Source organism: Melanostigma gelatinosum (assembly GCF_949748355.1).
Source record: "Melanostigma gelatinosum genome assembly, chromosome: 16".
In the NCBI taxonomy this organism is placed as follows: Eukaryota; Metazoa; Chordata; class Actinopteri; order Perciformes; family Zoarcidae; genus Melanostigma; species Melanostigma gelatinosum.
The window spans coordinates 9,095,342-9,115,980 of record NC_136649.1 but is presented as its reverse complement, the minus strand read 5'-3'; the positions used below and the strand labels follow the sequence as shown (position 1 = coordinate 9,115,980).

The window sequence follows — 20,639 nt, the reverse complement described above, 5'->3', positions numbered from 1 at the left end:
GTTTTGTCAAATTCAGCACCAGCTTTTTTACTTTTGAGTATTCTGCCATCTAGTGGTCATTTATTATACAACACGCGCACCAGTGCTGCCTCTCTCCCCCCACCCACCCCCACTGTGTGAGAAACTTTTAACAGCAATATGTGACACATCTCGGTGCTGCTGTTTCTCAGGAAACGGCAACTTCCGTCTTTTGTCGCCTCAAGCAGCACATCGTTGTTTCCAGAGCAGTCTCGTGCACAGCCACTTGTGTGAGGGAAGGTGTAGCAACATAAATGCATAAGCTATGCTCAGAAAAAAAATTAATCTATTTATAGGCTCCTTATCGGCGAGCAAACAGAGCACAGCTGTGCTACCCAAACTAGTGAGGTGAGGAGAGGAGAGGAGAGGAAGGAGCTTTCGTTTTCTCTACAAGAGAGGCGAGCAAGTGATTTGGCCACTTGTGCACTGAGAAGTTTCAGCAGCGGAGTTTTTTTTAAATATTTTATTTTATTTATTTATTTTATTTATTTGATTTTTTTGTGACGCCCGGGGATCTGATGGAGTTTTCTGAGCACATTAAGACCGCCAATGTGGAGAACGTGGTGCTCCGGCAGCCGCTGCACCCGCCGAGCAGAGGCACCCTGTGCATCACCGGCCACCACCTGCTCTTCTCGGACAGGGAGGAGGAGGGCAGCGGTCGGCAGGTTCTGCTGCTCCTCAGGAACGTCGATGCCATTGAGAAAAGGTGAGGCAGGAGGACCGGAGAGTGATCACTGCAACGGAATAGTCTTATACGACAGTGCATCATGGAATAAGCAGTGCATCATGGAATAAAAATAGAGAACAATAGGCAATGCGCTTTCAAATTGCCCAAAAACATGACATTTGATTCAACAGAAATCAATGAACCGCCTTAATGTACTCAATTGCTTTAAAATACTAATTACAGCATTTAATAAGGCTTTATAGATCTTTCTAGCACTTTTTTATTCTAGGGATTATAGACACAAGCAATTCATCACACTAATCAACATAACTAACGAACACCAAAGCTGTCAGTGAATTGTCGAATTGATGTCTAATTCCATTATTCCTCAAATCTTTTTAACCAGTGTGGAAAACCTTTTGGCCCACTCCGGCCCCTTCTGTAATGAAGGCCGCAGTCAAAGGTTGGACATCATTTGTGTTGCCATGTGTCTGCTGCTCCTATTGCCCACAGTGCTGACGGAGGAAGTGTGCTCACAAGATTATAATGCGTTGCTTGCTGCTGACCGCGTCTTCTGAGCTCGCTGAAACCACTCGATGTGTTGTTGGTCTGCAGTTCACCTTCCTTTTCTGCTGCAAGTCAAAGGTTCTGCACTGCTAGAGTCAAAACAGGAGGCGTTGAGGGGGGAAAGTTGACACAGGGGTATTGTTTTGTTTCATAGTAGTGTGTGTGTGTGTGTGTGTGTGTGTGTGTGTGTGTGTGTGTGTGTGTGTGTATGTAGGCTATCTGGATCCTCAGGGACCATTACCATCAAGTGTAAAGATCTGCGTGTGCTCCAGCTTGACATCCCGGGCATGGAGCAGTGTCTCAACATTGCTCGCTCCATCGAGGTACAATAAATAATGGAATAAACCTCAACCCTCAAACATACATGGATAAGGAAATTAGTGTTTTCCATTCTTGCTATGGGATCTTACATCCTTCCTTTGAATACAACGTTTCTATGCCCTCATCTGTGCTTTCTGATAATATTCTCTTTGGAAGTCAACTCAATTCAAATCCCTCTTTCACTTTCTCTAGACCCTGTCCTGTCTGGACGGTGTGTCGGAGATGTATCCTTTCTTCTACAGACCTTCTGATGTCAGCCTGCAGGACCAGTGGGGCCTGTCGTCCCCTGAAACCCACTACAGTCAAATGAAGGAACTTGTAAGCAACATATGAAACCCTGTGTCTCATGCGCTTGTTGTTGTTGCGCTTACCAGTGACACACCCTGTCACTGGTAAGTCATCCCCACAGTGATCCAAAAACCACATGACAGGAAAATACCATGGAAACTGAATGCATGGGTCAAGACTCAGGATATCCCTGTCGCTGAGCTTTCATTTGTTTTCCCTTAACTTCAGAATGTGCTGCACACAGCTTGAATTCATGTTTAATACAGTGTCGTCTTCCTCTGGGAGTAGCATGTTGCTGTGGTGATGGGTGGACCGTGCAGGGAAGCATTGTTGGCGCAATGTTCCCTGAACTTGGAGGATATCTTTAGTTTTCATCAGGCAGGCCCGGTCAAGAAACTCTTTGGAGCCTGCATGTTGACTCACATCCGTCAGCTGATTCCTGCCATGAGTTGAGCTTTGTGTTATGTGGTCGAGGTTTGTCAAATGGAGTTTGAATAAGATTTGACATCGTGAGAAATATGCTCCACGCAGAGAGTTAAAGCAAGGAGACGGTTAGCTTAGCTTAGCATTAAGACTGGAAACGCCAAAACAGCTATCCTGGCCCGGTCCGAAGGTTAAAAAGAAAACCCGCCTGTCAGCACCTCTGAAGCTTCCAGAAAAAAACAGTGTGGCAGTTTTGCAGTTTAGTGTATATATGGATTCTGTTCGGCAGATTTAGTTTACCTTGTGACAGAGCCAGGCTACCTGTGTCCCTCTGGCTCCGATATGCTAAGATTAAATAACTGCCTCCTGGCTGCAGCTTTACTTTGGTTGTACAGATATAGGGCTGGTGTCCTTGTTCCCATGCTGCACTTTGGGATTTTTGGTAAACATCTCGAAATCAAAAGTGAAACACTACGTTTATCGGCCCTCTAGTGTTTTAAGGGTGAACAATTGAGCAGTGAACAAGTTCTACATGCGGAGGTCGGTGGACCCGCCTATATGTTAGAGCTGTTTCCTGTAGCTTCAGTATCCTTTGACACAAAGCAGGGTGGTGAACATGAATGTGCCGTGTGCAGGTTACATGCCCCGTGCGTATTAAAGTTCAAACAGTCACTGTGCCGCTGTGACTGCCCTTCATGGTCCTCTCTCTCTCTCCTGTTTGCAGCATGACAGGTGGAGACTGAGCACTGTGAACAGAGACTCCTTAGTGTGTCCCTCCTACCCTCCAGTCGTCATCGTCCCCAAGAACACCGACGATGACATGCTGGAGAAGGCGGCCAAATTCAGACAGGGGGGACGCTTCCCCGTCCTCTGCTACTACCACAGGAAGAACGGCATGGTGAGGCGCCTTCACGTGTCTCTACAGCCAAGCCCACACTTCACACATGCAACTAAACAATTCAAATCTCTTCAGGTTATCATGCGCAGCAGTCAGCCGCTGACGGGAGCCAACAGGAAGCGCTGCAAGGATGACGAGCGTCTCCTCCAGGCCGTGATTGACGGCTCGGACAAAGGCTTCATTATTGACACGCGCTCCAGTCAGCAGGCCCTGCAGGCCCGGATGACTGGTGGAGGGTGTGAGTCCAAGTCGTGTTACAGCGGCTGGACGAGACTGCACAGGCAGATGGAGAGGCGAGTGTGAAAGTTGGCTGAGTGGGAGTTGATACGGTTCTCCGTTTTTATGATACTGACGTTCAAACTGTCCACCCCATTGTCTTCTTTACAGGGGCAAAGCGCTGCAGGAGAGCCTCATTAAACTGGTGGAGGCCTGCGGGGACGAGTCCCATAACATGGACCGTTGGCTCAGTAAGCTTGATAATTCAAAGTGGCTGTCTCACGTCCAAACTGCCCTGTCAACCGCTGGACTGCTGGCGGAGTGTGTGGAGAGGTAGGAACTACACCCACGGTGTGTGTGTGTGTGTGTGTGTGTGTGTGTGTGTGTGTGTGTGTGGTGTGGGATTACAGTCGGTTTGCACTTATCTCTTGTCAAAAGCATGTTTTTATATTTGCACTCTTCGACATGACGATATCATAAGAAATAATGGGAGCACCAGCAAAGACAAATATGTGCGCGTATATACGCCTTTTCTAATACATGGAGGAGGAACAGGACTGAACTGTCGTGTATCTGTTGCTTTTGTGCAGGGACGGTCATTCTGTGCTGGTGCACGGCTCTGAAGGGACAGACTCCACTTTGCTCATCAGCACTCTGGCTCAGCTCATCATGGACCCATGTTGCCGCACACTGGAGGGCTTCCTGGCTCTGCTGGAGAGGGAGTGGGTACAGGTGAGTGTGGGTGTGCATGTGCGTGCGTGTGTGTGTGTGTGTGTGTGCTGAAAGATTGGAAAATGTGAAGAAAAAATGCAAATCCTCAAATAGATTGAGACTCGTGAACAGTGTCAGTGATACAGAGTCACTTCACCTGAAGTGTGTCTTTTCTGTTCACTATCTTTGAAATACAGAATGCGTTGCTCGTGATCTTTTTTAGGTTACTGCTTTCAGTTAAGTTCAGAATTCGAATCATAAGGAAGCCTTCTAAATAACAGTCCAAAGTGGGAGCTCATTGAATTTTACTACTTTTTGCATCGACAGATTTGAGGCAAAGCATGTCCTCTGTTTTTCAAGCACAATCTCACATCTCTTGCTAAAAGGATATTGCGCCACAATCTACCCTTTACAGGAAATGTCTTCAGAAAAAAAACGGCACGTAGCGGACATGGATTTACCAAAAGCGTTCGCCCCCATTGACCCATTGACCCATTGTTTCCAAATGTTTCCGTTCACTTGTACCTCCATTATAGTGGAGCATTTCTCAACTTTCATGGGGAACTCATTTTTCTCATCATCATCCTGAAATATATAATCGACATCACTCTTTTGTTATCCACACAATAACCATGAAACAATATTTTTTCATTTCACAGCCCATCCAAATAACCAACAAACAACTGATATCGAGGCCGACATTTCATCATCAATTATCGATTGTAGATAAAAGTCATATGAAGGAAAGTCGTTCTCCGTGCTTAAGAGTTAAATAGACCAGACTGAAGTCGCAAAGTTGTACAAATTGATCGATAAAGTAAGTGATGATATTTCAACTGTGCCCCGACATGATCCCGATTTGATAAGTTCGAATTGACACAGAAAATGACCCACAGCACAGAACAATGTGCACTGTATGCATGTTTGTATGAATAAGTGTTCCTCCCTCCAGGCAGGACACCCATTCCGGCAGCGGTGTGCCCACTCGGCGTTCTCCCACGCCAGTCTCCAGCAGGAGTCCCCGGTCTTCCTGCTGCTGCTGGACTGTGTGTGGCAGCTGTGGCGTCAGTTCCCCCTGGCACTGGGCTTCTCTGAGGCGCTGCTCCTGAGGCTGGCGACCGAGGCCTACGTGTCTAACTATGGCACCTTCCTGTGCAACAGCCATCAGGAGAGGTCGGTCTTAAGGCTCAGCGCGACTGTGCATTAGGGGAACGGATGGCTGAGACCAAACTCAACCGTTTCTTTTTTCTCAAACTATCTTCACGAGGTGTTAGTGAACTTTCACCTCACTCTTCCCTCTCAGGTGTGCTCTGGGAGTGAAGGAGAACACTCACTGTTTGTTCCGGGCGCTGTTGAGGGCCAGGGAGAGGGACTGCTACTCTAACCCCCTGTATGAGCCCATCGAGCTAGCGATCTGGCCCTCGGTCCACCCTCAGTCCCTACAGCTTTGGAGAGGTGAGCTTTGACGTTTTCAAACATGATCTCATCTTTCAGTCGTGGCCTGAGGCGATGTGTTTCTGGGTTATTCGTATGTATACGTGCTTGTGAAGTCTTGCCTGGAGTCTCTTGCCCGGAGAAACATTTCTTCAGATTTGGCACAAACACATTTTGGGCCATAACTTGAGAATTTATGTGCTAATTATGACAATTTCCCACTAATGTCTAATAGGGTAAATTGATGAAGTGATGTCATTTTTGGACAGACAGACAGATGCTTTTGACCTGTTGTTAGTATCAGCAGAGATGCTCCTCTCGTCAGCTCAATGATTTCATTATCTAGGGTTGTAATCCGACTGCGTCGCTAACTGTGATGATCAATCGAGCGTTGATGCTGACTCAAGCCCATGTCTTGTCTTATGTATTCTCAGGTTTTTTTCTGAGGTGGACCCCGCAGGCTCGTCACCTAGAAGAGGCTCAGGAGGAGATCAGGAGCATGGTCACTGAGTGGGGGAAGCTGGCTCTCAGCTGATGCACTCAGGACATGAAGATGGGAAGATGTTCAGCCTGAACATGTAACACGTTCTAAGGAGGGACAATACCACAGCTCAATGCCTTTTGACTGTGGAAATGTTATCTCAGAATGTTTGACAACCTGATGTGTTTTAATGTACAGTCATTTTTGTATTATTTTATAAAACAAATTGAAGAAAAAAAAACCCTCAATTTTTGATGTCATTTGAAGATGTTTAGCCCTCACACCACATTTTAAAAATGTTGTTTGAAAAATGTGAGAATATATGTTGTGTTTTACTTAAAAATATATTTTCTAATATTCATTCACAGATATTATCAACAGAAAGAGGCTATATAACCGACACACCTCCCAGTCCTGTTAAGCTCAGCTAAACACTCTTCACAATACAAATCCCTGTGCACTGCAAGTCAGCATGTTTGCACACACACACACACACACACACGGAGCTTTGCAAGCTGGAGACTGTAGTCAGGTTCAGTCAAGAGCCACAAGCCCCGGTGATTACACAATGTGGACAAGAACCACATAGCCCAGCATGACTTTCTACTCCTGCTTTTTTATCCAGCGGTTACTGGGTGAACTGAGTCGGTGACCAATCGGATGGTAATCTTTTATTTCTGACACATGCCTCATCTTATGAGCCCTTATTTCGTAATTTAGATCAGAGGAAAAGTTTGGGATTCACTAAATTGCACCTGTTTTGGACCAAGAATCTGGGATTGTCTGGTATTTCTGATTTTGTCAGCACACAGGTAACAACCTTTTTTCTGTGCCCTGTTTAATTCATTTGTCTGTACTGTTATTTTAACACGACTTGTATATATATATCATGATCATCAACAAAATGTAGAAGTTTAATGTCAGTTCATTTTGATTTTTCTAAGGACTGCTACTGGACATGCAACCGGGGGTCTGTATGCCCACTGCAGCTGCGCTGGGCCTGTTTTGCCGAGGTTGTCTCAGCAGGGCGCGAAGTTTGCGCGGTGGCAGCCTGAGCTGTTTGCCCAGGCAGATGAGCAGGTGGAACAGCCTGGAGACCGGCAGCCCCATACCTATTCAGGAAAACCCTCGTATCCTCATCACAGGTAATATATATATATATTAATGAACTATTGATAGGTAAAGATGGACTTTTTCCACTGCTACACAAACACTGAACCTGTGAAGCTAGTATTGTTTTCTACCACTTTCACCGTGCAGCCACTGTTTTGTACTCGCGTTCGCAGAGCAGTTACAAGAAGGGGTCGAGTGCCTCGCTCAAGGGCACCGAGTTAGGGATATGAGAGAGTTGCTCACTTCCAAGCAGATCCTATGTTTATTTGAAATGCAAGTGGCATCAATGGCATGAGTGGAACACGAGACAAGCGTAGTGTAGTTTTATATTTATCGAGTTGTTTTCACTGTGCACCAGCAGCAGGACCCCACTTTGACTCATCACAATAGGATGCGTACAGACAGCGCTGGTGATATAAAAGAGCCAATGAGTGACTGGATGGGAGAATAATAGCCCACTGTCGCTTTTTGTCCCGGGATAAAGCTTTGGAACAAACAAAAAGCTGAAGCGTGGTGCATCAAAAACATTGACTCCAGTTGCGTACCAAACTCCAAACATTTTCTTGTTTTCTCTTGAATCCTAAACTGTGCCTCTATATGCAGGTGGTCTTGGGCAGTTAGGTGTGGGACTGGCAGAGTTACTGAGGTGAGATGCGTGGACATTTTCTGAAACAACGAAGCTTGTTGAAAATGTTTGAAATGTGAACTTCATACATCATATCTCTATCAACGTCTAGGAAACAGTATGGAACCGAGAATGTAATCCTGTCAGACATTAAGAAGCCTCCACCTCATGTTATCAGCAGTGGTATGCAACTCAAAATCAAGTTATTTTCCCCAGATATGTTGTGTTTTCCATTCTTCTCCAATTTACACTGAACAGCTTATTTCCCTGCTCTTTAAATCATCAGTTTTACGAATATTCTTCTCTTTCCCCATCAGGTCCATTTGTGTACGCTGATGTGTTGGACTACAAACACCTCCGGGAGCTGATTGTAAATTATCGTGTCACTTGGCTGGTCCACTACAGCGCTCTGCTTAGTGCTGTGGGCGAAGCGAATGTGGCTTTGGCACGCAAGATCAACATCACAGGTCTGCCGAACACACTCACCATTCACATGTATACCGCCTTCTTAGGGGTTATTATGTTTCAAACTCCTCTTCGGATGTCCTGCTGTCCATCTAGGCCTTCATAATGTGCTGGACTTGGCTCTAGAGAGCTGCCTGCGCATCTTTGTCCCCAGCACCATTGGAGCGTTCGGCCCCTCTTCTCCACGTGACCCGGCCCCTGACCTCTGTGTCCAAAGACCTCGAACCATCTATGGCGTGTCCAAAGTGCACGGAGAACTGATGGGGGAGGTGTGTCGGCCTTCAAATGCACATGCATACACATTCACGCGGTACTCTAATACATCAGTTTGTAACATTTCGTGATATCTCAACATTCTTTTTCTTTAGTATCTCCATCATAAATATGGTCTGGACTTCCGCTGCCTGCGGTACCCAGGTGTGATATCAGTCAGCACCCCCCCCGGAGGAGGAACAACAGGTATTGCATCACTTCTCTATCCGCATGTGCCACATATATTCAGCACAATCAGCTTGATACAAGGCACTCCGGACCTCTTTCTTCGCAGACTATGCCGTTCAAATCTTCCACGACGCCCTCAGCACGGGTCACCACGAGTGCTACCTGCGTCCCGACACCCGCCTCCCCATGATGCATATCTCTGACTGCCACCGCGCCACCATAGAGTTCATGCAGGCTCCAGAGTGCCAGCTGTCTCTGCGTACCTACAACATCGCCGCCATGAGCTTCACTCCAGAAGAGGTGGTGCAAGAAATCCGCAAGCATCTCCCTCACCTCAAGGTCACCTACAATCCAGACTCTGTCCGCCAGACCATCGGTACGACGTGGTGCACATATACCGACGCTCAAAACCTGTGCGGGATCATACAACTTTGCAATGTTTTCAGTCTGTTAAATTCATCATACTGGTTTGCCATCTTCTTGATTTTTCACTTTAAGTTTTGTCTTATTTTTAAATGACATGACTCATATTGCCGTCTTCAATTATAGCTGGTGTGATGGAAGTAATGTGGTCATGTTGCATGTCACTTTGCAGCAGACAGCTGGCCCTTGAGGTTTGACGACACCAATGCCAGGAGAGATTGGGGCTGGGCACCAGCCTTCCGGCTTGAGGAGCTGGTGTCAGACATGCTGCGCTGCATTCAAGACAAGAGGACATTCGAGGGTTTGCCGGTCAGCTAGCGAAAACCGGCTCCACAAAGACTGACCAGCGCCCTGGCCCTGACTTCTGCTTCAGCCTGCATCTACCAGCGATACACTTCCTTTCACTTCACCTACACATGTCGTCAACCTGTATCCCCCGTTACTCTGGAACATTACAGCAATGAGCCAGGGACTGTTTGTAAAGTAAAGTGGGAATTCACAGTCTGATGATCTCAATATACAGTGGACAGTGAGATGTCACACATGCACTTAAACATACACACACATCTCAGTCTTTTTCAGGGAATAATATACCGTCAAACTTGCCCTTAATCTTTGTCGTTTTTAATCGTTAGCATGGGATAAGCATCGCTTTACACATGTTGCCTCAGGAGGAACAACACAGGACTTCAGAGATTTCCGAATGTCATGTGACTCGCATCAATGGACACAACAGTCTGTTACAATGTCTATGAAAATGTCTATTACAATATGGACCAGTTACACATTTGTAGTAACAAATCTGTTGTACACTTTAATTCAAGGATCATCTGGAATGGCTGGCTCAGTTAACTCTGAACTGTATTTATTGACTCACCACATATTCTGGCTGTTTTCAAAAGCCAGTCTTTTATGATATATTCTATCAAGTGAATATCACACACTGTATACAACCACACTACCCTTGCTGTGGCATCTAACAAGAAACCTTTATTTTGCCTTTTTTTTGCCAGCTGTGTGATTTTAGTTATGAATGAGCACCTATAACAAATGAAGCCTTATTTATTGTAGTTTGCTTTGGAAAGCAATGTTTAAACAATGCAGTGTACTTTTGAATCAGACCTTGATTATTAAAAATGTTATTTACCCAAACAGCAGTGATTAAGTTGAATTGTTGACCTTCATTTAGAATGAATCATTACTACTGATTGGGCCACATTGATATTTACGGTGATGCTGATGACTATAGTATTGATTGTGGTGGTACAGTTTTGAGGTCCTTATCACATTTCAGGGAGAATTATTGTGTTTTTTTCACCAGCATAAATACTAGTAACTTTGCAATTTCAGATTTTTACAACAAAACACATGATCAACAAATAAAATATGATGCACTGTTATAGATTCATCTACCAGCAGTTTCTGAAGTATTTAAAATTGGTGCCACCTCAATCAGCGACATTGAAAAGCTGCTCTCCCAGTAATGCATTAATAATTAAACATGTATGATGTGAGATAATATTACAACACACAGTTATCCAATATGCAGAATTATTTGCAGAATTATTTCTGCATATTGGGTAATTTAGCAAGTACAATTTAGCAGAACGTTTCACCGTTTTGTTTTATACCACTCGGGATCACGGTCCGGGTGAGCACGTCTTCCCTCCGATCATTACAGTACATGCAGTTCTTGTTTCTTTCTCTAGAGGCGCACCCGTCATCCGGCTCTCCAACCAGAAAAATTTCACCGGAGCAGCGCACGTCTTTCTCAACGGCACCTGTTAAATCCATTTTCTCTGATAATGGACGCGGGATTCTTCCGCGTAAGTTCTTGGAAAAGTTTGTTCATATTCTTTAATGTCTTGCTGCTAAGTAACAGGGAGATATATTCATTGTTAGAGCATTAATATGCTGTTTTAGGTGGAGGGCCATAGAGCCAGGCGTTATGGTAACGTTATGGTCGGGGCTTCGTCTATCAACTGATAACGTTACTCGACAAGAGCCGTGTTTCTACGGGGCTATTTTCAGAGTTTACATGTCTTTACTAAATGCATGTATGTACCACTATAACCCTATTTGACGATATGTGGCCAACAATTCGTATCCCTTTCACATTAATTTGGAGTCGACACAGTTGCAGGAAATAGACAAGCCAACCTAGCTAGCTTACGTTAGCTTCTTCTAATTTGTTAGCCCTGGCTAAAGATGGCGTCCGGGTGGTGCATCGTTTGTGACTGGAGGGTGGTCACGACCACGTTAACGTTGGCTAGAATAAATAGACTCAACGTTAAAAGTGTACCGAATAACTACACCCATTTGACTATTTGATGTTCTGTCTCTGCCAGCGGTGCTGCCGGTGAAGGTAGCCACGAGGCTAATATTAGCCTTTTAGTTTCGCCTGGAGGATTAAGCATGCTAACTATTAGCTTAGCTAACGTTAGCCTATTTGTATCAATGTCATGTGTGGCTCACGTTGACGATGTGGTACTGCGACCACGTGAACTGACGTTATCAAATATTTTGACTTTCAACGTAACATCGTATGTTAGCAAGTGTATCTTAATGTTTGCTAATCAGTGTTTTGGTTTCGATGTCGATATCGCCGGTATGTTAGTGCAGTCACGTTTAAGTTACCACTGGTCAAACACTGAGGAAGTTGTTTTGCATCTGAACTGAATCACGTGAGAGACATGCTTCAAGCTGAATGTTACGTTTATGTGCGTGTCTGATTGTAAACCCACACTAGTCATCTAAGAGTCGGTTGTTGTTGGTTTTTCTGTAGGGTACAAGTGCGGAGCAAGACAACCGTTTCAGCAACAAGCAGAAGAAACTGCTGAAGCAGCTGAAGTTTGCAGAATGTCTGGACAAGAAGGTATAAGATCATCTGCATTGTGTTCAGCTTGTGCCAGTATAAGTCCCAAACAATCTGTTGCCTTGACAAATGTATTGTATTTTACTGACCAGGTTTGTGATTTGTTTCTGATTGCATGAATCCGTTTCACCCTTAGGTGGACATGACCAAAGTGAACCTGGAAGTCATCAAACCGTGGATTACTCAGCGAGTGACAGAGATTCTGGGGTTCGAGGATGACGTCGTCATAGAGTTTATATTTAACCAACTTGAGGATAAGGTAATGTCTTTAAAATGTTTCTGTTTTGTTTTTCAAAACTGTAAATTTGAGGGCATTGTTTCATTAGTAATAAGGGATATAAGCAAATAATTGCACCTCCTAGTCAAATTGAATGGGTAAAGTAACAATTGGTGTAAACTATTAATAATGACATAACTATGTTTTGCTGTTATGTGACAACGTGCCTATATTCAGCAGTCTTCTAATGATGATGTGATTTATGATTTAAAAGGCCTGAACCAATATGGATGTTATGCCTTGCATCAGAAGTATAGCACCAACACCTAATTAGCTCTCTCCTGAGCCCAAAGTCACTGAGCCCAACTCTCCTTCATGATGCAGTGTGTGGTTTGAGGTGAGTTATATGCAGGGATCACCAATATCATGTCAGTGAAAGACACACCTGAACAATGCCATAATCATGTAGGATAATTGCAGTGCAAAATTAAACTGCCCAGATCCCTGCTGTTAAGAGTAACGGATCTCTTCCTCGACATTCTTTAGAGAGCAACTGTAGGAGTATTTTAACACCAAGCTGGAAAGGATCCTCTCAATGTCTACCTCGGATTGAAAATTTCAGGTCTTCTGCACCTCTGTTGGGTTTGCTCAGAAGCGTTTTCTGTCCCACTTGCAACAGACTCGAGGTCACTGTAGAAAGTTGAGAACGAAAACAAGATTTTCATCTGATTGTGAGTTATTCTGTAACAAACCTGTTAAACCTCTGACGACACTCGGCGTCTCTGTTGTGTGTCGTCAGACCTGCAACACATTTGAGATTTTCAAAGATAAACGATACTTTTCTTTTTGGTGTTAAGTTACTCTTAACTGAAAGGCCATTGAAATATCTATAGTAGTCATGGTTTTGATTCTTAATAAAATCCTTCTTGCCAGTAGGGCTGTAATGCTGAGCCCCACTGATGTGTATTTTATTGTTTAATAAATTCTGCATGTTTTTCATCACATAGGCTATTGGCTAATTTAAGAATTTTGTTTATTTAAGCATAATTCCATTGCACCGGCTTTTAAAATAGGAAAACAGGTAAATGGGAGGAAAATAACCTAAGTAATGTACACACATTATCCCTTATCAGACTTACTAGGATTCCATCCCATAGTATACTTCAAGTATGGTATGTATGCGTAATGACTTCGTTAATGACTTTCATTCTCCTAAGATGCTAAAAAAAACACATGTATTTATTTATTTAATATTATCAAATGTGACCCCAGTACTGCACATAAAATATATTTTTTGATCTTTTGCTTGCCATAGCTTTTGGGGCAGGTGGGTTGGGCTGTTAAAGCTAAGTTTTAAGGGCACTGTTGCATAATGGTAAGAAGAATAAATTGAATTGAGATTACGGTATCTCACAACAATTCTATCAGCTGTTGAAAAAGAAACTTTTTTTTGTGTAACTGTGTACTCATTATTGCTTGTTCGTCTCTTGCAATTTAGATAAATGATATAACATTAAGCTCAAGGTGGTTGAGTCTCAAGCAGTAGGGAGGCGGAAGCAAGCCAAGGGAGCTCCGTGCCCACTGATCCCACGGGACTCACTGAAGACACCGGAACTGTACTTGCAGTGTTGGGTTTTAATGCACTCTGTATTGTGGCTCTTTGTTTAACTCCTGAAGTGTAGACTTGTGGGGAGGCCGGAGAACAAGGGGTGGGGAGGGACACTGAAATGTAAAGCAGTGGGGATAGTACTGAGCAAATCAAATAATGACAATATTTGTTGTGTTCTTGATTGTATACCTGGGGAATAACAATCAGAAATGGGTATAATATATAAATATTGCATGCAGTTATTTATATCACTAGATGCATCTCCCCTCAGCTAGCTCACATTCTCAGCTTTAGTATGTGAGAACAATTTAAATCAAATTAATCACATTTGTTTTGATAGGTTATTGAATCAATTATTGGACCCAGGTATGTTTAGTATACTAATCGGTGTCTTACATGTTTTGAGTAAGGTTAAATACATAGTCACAGCAGTTTAGTGAGGACTAGAGGGTAGGCAGTCCCATTTTTGGGATCCTAACCCCCCCCCTTAATGATATGCCTTCCATTACTTTAATGGCCGTATGGTCTTTTCTCTGCCTCCTTCGTGTGTGTGTGTTACAGCACCCGGATAGCAAGATGATGCAGATCAACCTGACGGGCTTCCTGAATGGGAAGAATGCCCGGGAGTTCATGAGGGACCTGTGGCCCCTGCTGCTGAGTGCCCAGGAGAACATTGCTGGCATCCCATCTGCTTTCCTGGAACAGAAGAAGGAGGAAATTAAACAGAGACAGGTGAGCTTCTACCTTGGGTCAGTTTGGCAGAATGTGTCTGTTAGCTGTAGGACGGTCATGGCTCTGTGGTCAGCTCGAGGTTCAAGTAGCCCAGGCAGGAAAAGACTCGAGTAAATAACTCTGTATTTCTGTAACAATCAGAGTGGATAATGTGTCCTATATGATCCATAGAACCAGAGAATAGCATTGACCTCACTATTTTACACCCTAGATGACAGTATGTGAACATTGCCGGACAGAACATACAGTATATTGTTACTGATAGTGATGTGATTGCTCCTTGTTGTTAAATTTCCGGTAGATTGAACAAGAGAAGCTAGCTTCTCTGAAGAAGATCGATGACGATAAGAAGGAAAAGGAAATCAGAGAGAGGGCACAGTCAAAAAGCCCAAGGAGGTAAGAAAAACAAAAGTCTTCAACATCAGTGTACCGAGGTTGGATTTGTGTGTTTATATCACAGAACATAAAAACATTTCTGTTTGCGTCTTCTCTGTCCAGGCGGAAGACAAGGTCGCCATCACCCCGGCGAAGGTCTCCAGTGAAGCGTGAAAGGAAGCGTAGCGCCTCCCGCTCTCCAAGACGCAAAGCCAGTCCAGTTGGCGGCAGCTCACCCCCTCCACCTCTGATGCAGCTGCCCACCAAACCGCTGGAGCAGCTTGTGGAGTCAGAAACATTAGATAGAGCCCTGCCAGAGCCAGTCGTCCAGGAAACTCCTTCCACCTGGTTTGTAGAATAATTGCCTTGCTTTAAATTCACAGTTTTGTGTGGGATTCAAAATCATTAGTTATTCGTTTGTAGTTTTAGTTTAGAATCCACTGGATTTGAGGTTTATTTATTTGCGTTCTTGGTTCATATTTATTCCACATTAGTCCATTCATTCACGGTCAATTATGTGGGGTCAGGTTTTGTAGTGCACTGGATCAAACACAAAAGCAATTTTCATCTATAATAGTTTTTAGTTTATCATTGAAACTGGTAATATAGTACAGTAGTTTTCTTTGAGATAAAAAAAAAAAACCGTGACAGTGACTTTGAATTTGAACGTGTTCCTCTGGCCTGCAGTGACACAGTTGTGGCGGTGGTGAATCCAGACCCAGTGACTGAAGTCAAAGAAGCTTCTCCAGAGAAGACCCAGAAGAAAGAGGAACGGCTCAGGTCCCGGGAGAAGGACGGCAGGAGGGACAGGCCTCACCACCGCTCTCGTTCTCATTCCCGCACTCGCAGGCGACGCTCCCGTTCTAGGTAATTTCTGACGTATTAAGTTATTTTGGTGTCCTCTGGTTCTTCAAAGATGTTATGTTTTTAAATTCTGTGTAAAATCAAGAACTTCCAAGTTCTTAAACATTGAAAATAAATTCAACGCGTCTCTCGTTCTGTACCCCATTTCAGATCTTACTCTCCTCGTAGAAGACAGAGTCCCAGGAGGAGGATGTCTCCTCGTCGAAGGAGCCCCCCCAGACGTGGCCCCCCCAACTCCAGACACAGGCACAGACGCTCTCCTGTCCGCAGGTCAGTAGCTGCAGCCTAGTGGTTAAAAGAACAATCATTAAGTTCCTCTGTAACATCTTCCTATTATTCTACTGGCCACCGACATTGTGTACAGTAGATCTGGGCCATACAGCTTCTCCCTTTAAAAAATAAACTTGTATTGTTCATTGTGTCCTGCAGGAGGCGCTCTCGCTCTGCTTCATCCTCTGGCAGCAGCTCCTCCAACTCTCGCTCGCCTAAAAAAGCAATGAAAAGAATATCTAACACACCACCCCGAAAACCGGTCCATCATCCCAACAACCCCATTAGCCCTGCAGGGAAAGACAGGCGGTCCCCATCTCCACGGGCCAGGAGGGGCAGAGGCTCTGCATCACCAGCCAGACCATCTGGTACGATCCTTATATAATAATGACGCCTTTGTCTCTTACTGACCGCGCGGCTCCCTCCATCTTTTAGAAATTAGATTTAATTATTCAAAATCTTGTGCAGATGATGATTATCATAAGTATTTATAATTCTTGGTGTCTTGTTTTTCAGGTTTAAAGCGAAAACCAGGAGGACGGGCAGATTCTCCGTCTGATAATGCCAAGCCCAGACCTTCTGAAGGGTCTGAGTCAGGTAAGCGTTAAGTACCGCTGTTAAAAACCACAGAGGCCTGTGACCTTACATTGTGATAACCGTGAAAGACGGACCCTTGTTGCCCAGACCGTTAGCGGTTTTCAGCTTGAGAGGACACGGTGACGGATGTTACTTTACCATACACAGTTTATAGCATGGCCCATTACATATTGTGCAATTTTAATGATTGTGAAAATGTCTTACGAGGTAATGTTGCTACGCTCATGGGAGAAGCTTGCTTTACCTGTGCAGAATAAAAACATTTCCAGGGGCTTGTGTGATAATCCTATTTCAACCTCATGCCAAAATGAGTATTTACCTCATTAGTACCATTAGTACCTCATTAGTGATTTGATCCCCCTTAGAGTATCAATACAAACAGAGTGAACATGATTAAACACTTAATACTCGGGGACAAAAGTAGAAATCTATGGTCAAATTGCCACGTAGAAAGCTAATGAAAACTCAAGCCACAGGGATATTAATCCTTTTTTTTTTTTATATATATTATCTGACTTTTCCATGGCAGTCTGTTTCACTGATGAGACACTCGATGCTTTACATTTCAGAGGAGGATAAAAATGACAAAGGGGCAACCGCAGATTCGGTGCAGCAGCGGCGTCAGTATCGCAGGCAGAATCGACAGACTTCTTCAGGTTATAAATGTTTTTATCCCCGTTCTGTCCTCCCCATACACAACCCCCCTTCCCCTCCAACACAGCAGACAGCTATAATGAAACGGTCGCTAATGTCCTCTTTCTGTTCTGTGTCAGATACAGGGTCCTCCTCATCCGAAGACGAGGGACCCAAAAGGCTAACAGCGGGGCCAGGGGCCAGAAATGGGGAAGTCAGGAGGAGACGCAGCCGCACACCCTCCCCACGGAGGCGACACAGAGATGACTCTCCGAGGTCAGTACTTTTGTGTCTGAAAAAATTGGATTGTGTGTGAAATCAAATGTTGATCATGTACTGTACTCATGTTTTCTTTTTCTCCCACTTCAGGAAAAGACGTTCTCCATCTCCTGGGCGCAGACGTCGCACACCGTCTCCCCCACGTCGTCGCAGATCTCCCTCTCCTCCTAGAAGAAGGTACAGGCGTGTTCATTTGATCACTTCAGCTCTTTTCTAATATTATCTGAAAATTCAAAAAAGGATTTTTGACAATTATATTTTGTGTTTCCCAGGTCTCCTTCCCCACCTCCCCGTCGTCGCTCTCCATCCCCCAGACGTTACTCTCCTCCTATACAGCGTCGCTACAGCCCCTCACCCTTGCCTCTACAGAAGAGGAAGCTGTCTAGCTCCCCCCCCAAACGCTCTTCCCCAGGGGCCAAGCGACGCGCCTCCAGGTCGCCCAAGCGCAGGAGTCCTCCTGCTCAAAGGAGACGCACGCCTCCATCCTCGTCTCCATCCAGACACAGGAGGAGCCCCATGTTGTCTTCCGTCAGGCCAAGCAGGGAGACACGATCCCCTGTTGCCAGCCGCCTCTCCCCGTCCCCTGCGAACCGCGGTCGCGCCGTTAGGGGTTCCACCAGTCCTCAGAGGCGTTTTGAAACCTCCTCTCCATCGAACCAGCGGAGACAGCAGTCCCCTCCACACAGTGGCAAACCCATCCGCAGGGTGTCCCGCACCCCGGAGCCACGCAACAACCAGAGGTAGGCGAGGCAGATGGCATTCATCTCCATAGTGATTATGTCAGGATAATACACTTTTTATTATCTTTGAGTTGTGTAACCGGTTTTGTACGTGTGCCAGCACCCTTTTGAATGTCCCTTTTGTCCTCTCCGCAGACCATCTCCAAGTCCCCAGCCTTTGAGGAGAGCGTCCTCCAGATCCGTTTCCCCCCAGCCAGCAGCTCTGAAACGTCCAGCCCCTGCATCTGCCTCCCCCTCTCCATCTCGCTCAGCCAGCGGGTCTCCACCACCAGCCAAAAAAGCCAGCAGTGGTTCTGGCAGTCAATCCCCAAACAAGGTTTGATACCTCAACTTAGTTTCAATTCTGGCTTTGTTGAATGAAGTTGCAAAGGCAAGTATGCAGATAGTTTGTATTTATGTAGCTAGGCATGCAGCAAGCCGGACGTTTCTTCGTCTGATTACATTAGCCATCATTCTCCATCAACCGTAACCTTTTAACACTTTTAAGGACCTTGAATACTGAGTCCTTGAACGTATTCTGAACCACAATAACAGAATCTCTACTTACTTTACTTAGAAGTAAGTCTTGGAAGTTAGCAGTTAGTCAATAATACTTGAAACTTTATTCCTTTGACATTTGTGGAGTTATTCAACAGCATTTTTAATGTTGTCACCATAAAAACAACTATTTTTCTTTGTTTCATTCCAGAATTCAGATGTTGACGGCAGTGGAAAGAAAAAGAAGAAGAAGAAGGAAAAGAAGCATAAGAAGGAGAAGAAACACAAGAAGCACAAGAAGCACAAGAAGGAGAAGAGTGGCGGCCCTGTGACTGGAGATGGGCATGAAAACCACGGGGGGGAGGAGGATGGAGAGTCAAGAAAGGTGATGTCTAGTTTCTGCGTTTTTTAGCTACCAAGGCCTTTGTGCTTTGTGCTCAGCAGGGATAGGTAGCGGATGTTATTTTGTTTATCGCCATGCATTGGCCAGTTGATAGGCGTGTATTTCATGCTGTGTTTCATTTAGGAATCAGACAGTGAAGTAGATGACAGCTTGGATGATCTGGAGAAACACCTAAGAGAAAAGGCCCTGCGCTCCATGAGGAAGGCCCAGTTGTCTCCGTCACAGATGTCCTGAAAACAAGGGGCTTTCTCACTTTTCAATTTTCCACTCACTCTTGATGTTTGTCATCAACCTGGTTCAGCTTTAGAATGTACAAATTGTTAATCTTGAGTCTTTTTTTGTTTTGTTTTGTTTTTTTCTTTTTACTGGTTTGGTACATTCTGAAGAGTGTGTTTCATTAAGAGCTTGATTTATTGGTTAGTGTATTATCTGAACTGTAAAGAAGCTTGTGTTGTCCATTTTTAATTGTTGAGCAGGGAAACGGTTTAAGCTTAGAGGTTTGAGTTGTGCAGGTTTCAGATATTTTCCACAGCCTACAATAGATCCCATTCAGAAATGATTGCATGTGCAGTGATTGTCTCTGATGTGCATGAACCACTGACCTTATGGAGTGTAGAGAACAACCAACGTACAGTAACATACTGTTACTATTGCCTTTTATTAGTGGAAACAGTTGCACAGCAGTGTGCATTGTTAGAGGCCGTAACATAATGTCTTCTCCCATATTGTAACTTAAGAGGTGTTTAGCATTGTTTAACCTGCTGTTTTTCCTGACTTTGAAATTGTCTTGTTGTAAGACTAAAACAATCTGTGAGACAGAGAATTCTTTAATTTTCCAGATGGATTGATATGCAATTTTATGTTGACACCCTTACACCAAGCTAATCTCTGTAGGACTGCTCTATGATTTGTATTTAGTACCCCTGGCTCTTGTCATCCTTTCAGAATTAAAACCTTTTTATAGGACGTGTGCTTTCCTCAATGTTAAGATGTTGTCATTTCTCTTTGGGATGGGATCTGTAAAACATGTACACAGAATGTAGGTAAAGGAAGAAAAATAGATTAAGAAAAAATGGTTCTTTGGTGGGGATCTTAGCTAATGAGACATGAACAACCCACCGGACCCGCAAATTCAAAACCTACCGCTACACTTGCAGCATATTTAAAAGTGGAGCTGCAATGTGGTCATTGCACCTAAATGAAACGTTTCCTTTGTCAGTTGCTAATTATGAACATCCCAGTTGCCAACCTAAATGTATGTGTTCTTTCACTTCAATGAAAGTTTGTAATAAGTGGCAAAACAGGACGAAACACAATGTATTGTATATTAATATCTATGGAATATTGTGGGGAAATGCATGCAAATTAAGTGAGAGGGCCGCATGAGTTTATTTGCAAAAACAGTAAACGGAAGCGCAAAAAAATAATTTTGGTGAATAACGAAACAAGTCTGGTTTTGAGAATGATAAATAATGAA

The 20,639-nt window shown here is 44.3% G+C and overlaps 3 protein-coding genes across 7 annotated transcripts; all 3 read left to right on the top strand.

Moving 5' to 3' along the window:
• The first annotated feature begins 316 nt into the window (after nt 1-316).
• LOC306790498 (myotubularin-related protein 9-like) lies at nt 317-6,192 on the top strand. Its single transcript, XM_079286821.1, has 11 exons — nt 317-724; nt 1,092-1,148; nt 1,467-1,575; nt 1,766-1,891; nt 3,009-3,182; nt 3,258-3,481; nt 3,570-3,731; nt 3,989-4,130; nt 5,062-5,282; nt 5,413-5,564; nt 5,978-6,192. Exons 1-11 carry the CDS (start codon nt 537-539, stop codon nt 6,076-6,078), a joined length of 1,656 nt encoding a protein of 551 aa, XP_079142947.1. The 5' UTR covers nt 317-536; the 3' UTR covers nt 6,079-6,192.
• Nucleotides 6,193-6,982: 790 nt separating this feature from the next.
• On the top strand, nt 6,983-9,525 carry tdh2 (L-threonine dehydrogenase 2; the record flags this gene model as incomplete). Its single annotated transcript, XM_079286280.1, has 8 exons — nt 6,983-7,169; nt 7,741-7,783; nt 7,875-7,945; nt 8,080-8,229; nt 8,324-8,496; nt 8,596-8,686; nt 8,775-9,044; nt 9,264-9,525. The coding sequence occupies 8 exons, from the start codon at nt 6,983-6,985 to the stop codon at nt 9,407-9,409; spliced, it is 1,131 nt and encodes a 376-aa protein (XP_079142406.1). The 3' UTR covers nt 9,410-9,525.
• A 1,313-nt stretch (nt 9,526-10,838) lies between these two features.
• On the top strand, nt 10,839-20,139 carry srrm1 (serine/arginine repetitive matrix 1). 5 transcript variants are annotated; one of them, XM_079286741.1, is made up of 17 exons: nt 10,839-10,917; nt 11,877-11,966; nt 12,103-12,225; nt 14,354-14,524; nt 14,826-14,920; nt 15,023-15,247; nt 15,587-15,766; nt 15,914-16,033; nt 16,193-16,401; nt 16,550-16,630; nt 17,200-17,286; nt 17,410-17,539; nt 17,633-17,719; nt 17,815-18,282; nt 18,418-18,598; nt 18,971-19,144; nt 19,286-20,139. In XM_079286741.1, exons 1-17 carry the CDS (start codon nt 10,897-10,899, stop codon nt 19,394-19,396), a joined length of 2,553 nt encoding a protein of 850 aa, XP_079142867.1. In that variant the 5' UTR covers nt 10,839-10,896; the 3' UTR covers nt 19,397-20,139. The 5 variants fall into 5 exon arrangements, with proteins under 5 accessions (XP_079142867.1, XP_079142868.1, XP_079142866.1 ...); XM_079286742.1 differs by having other exon boundaries at nt 17,404-17,539; nt 19,293-20,139; XM_079286740.1 differs by having other exon boundaries at nt 17,404-17,539.
• Nucleotides 20,140-20,639: the final 500 nt, after the last annotated feature.

Coding starts and splice junctions, on each gene's coding strand:
- LOC306790498 (XM_079286821.1), top strand. CDS start 537: ATGGAGTTTTCTGAGCACATTAAGACCGCCAATGTGGAGAACGTGGTG. Junction 1,149..1,466: donor AATGAAGGCCGCAGTCAAAG/GTTGGACATCAT, acceptor GTGTGTATGTAG/GCTATCTGGATCCTCAGGGA. Junction 3,732..3,988: donor CTGGCGGAGTGTGTGGAGAG/GTAGGAACTACA, acceptor GCTTTTGTGCAG/GGACGGTCATTCTGTGCTGG.
- srrm1 (XM_079286740.1), top strand. CDS start 10,897: ATGGACGCGGGATTCTTCCGC. Junction 17,720..17,814: donor CCCTCTCCTCCTAGAAGAAG/GTACAGGCGTGT, acceptor TGTGTTTCCCAG/GTCTCCTTCCCCACCTCCCC. Junction 18,283..18,417: donor GAGCCACGCAACAACCAGAG/GTAGGCGAGGCA, acceptor TCCTCTCCGCAG/ACCATCTCCAAGTCCCCAGC.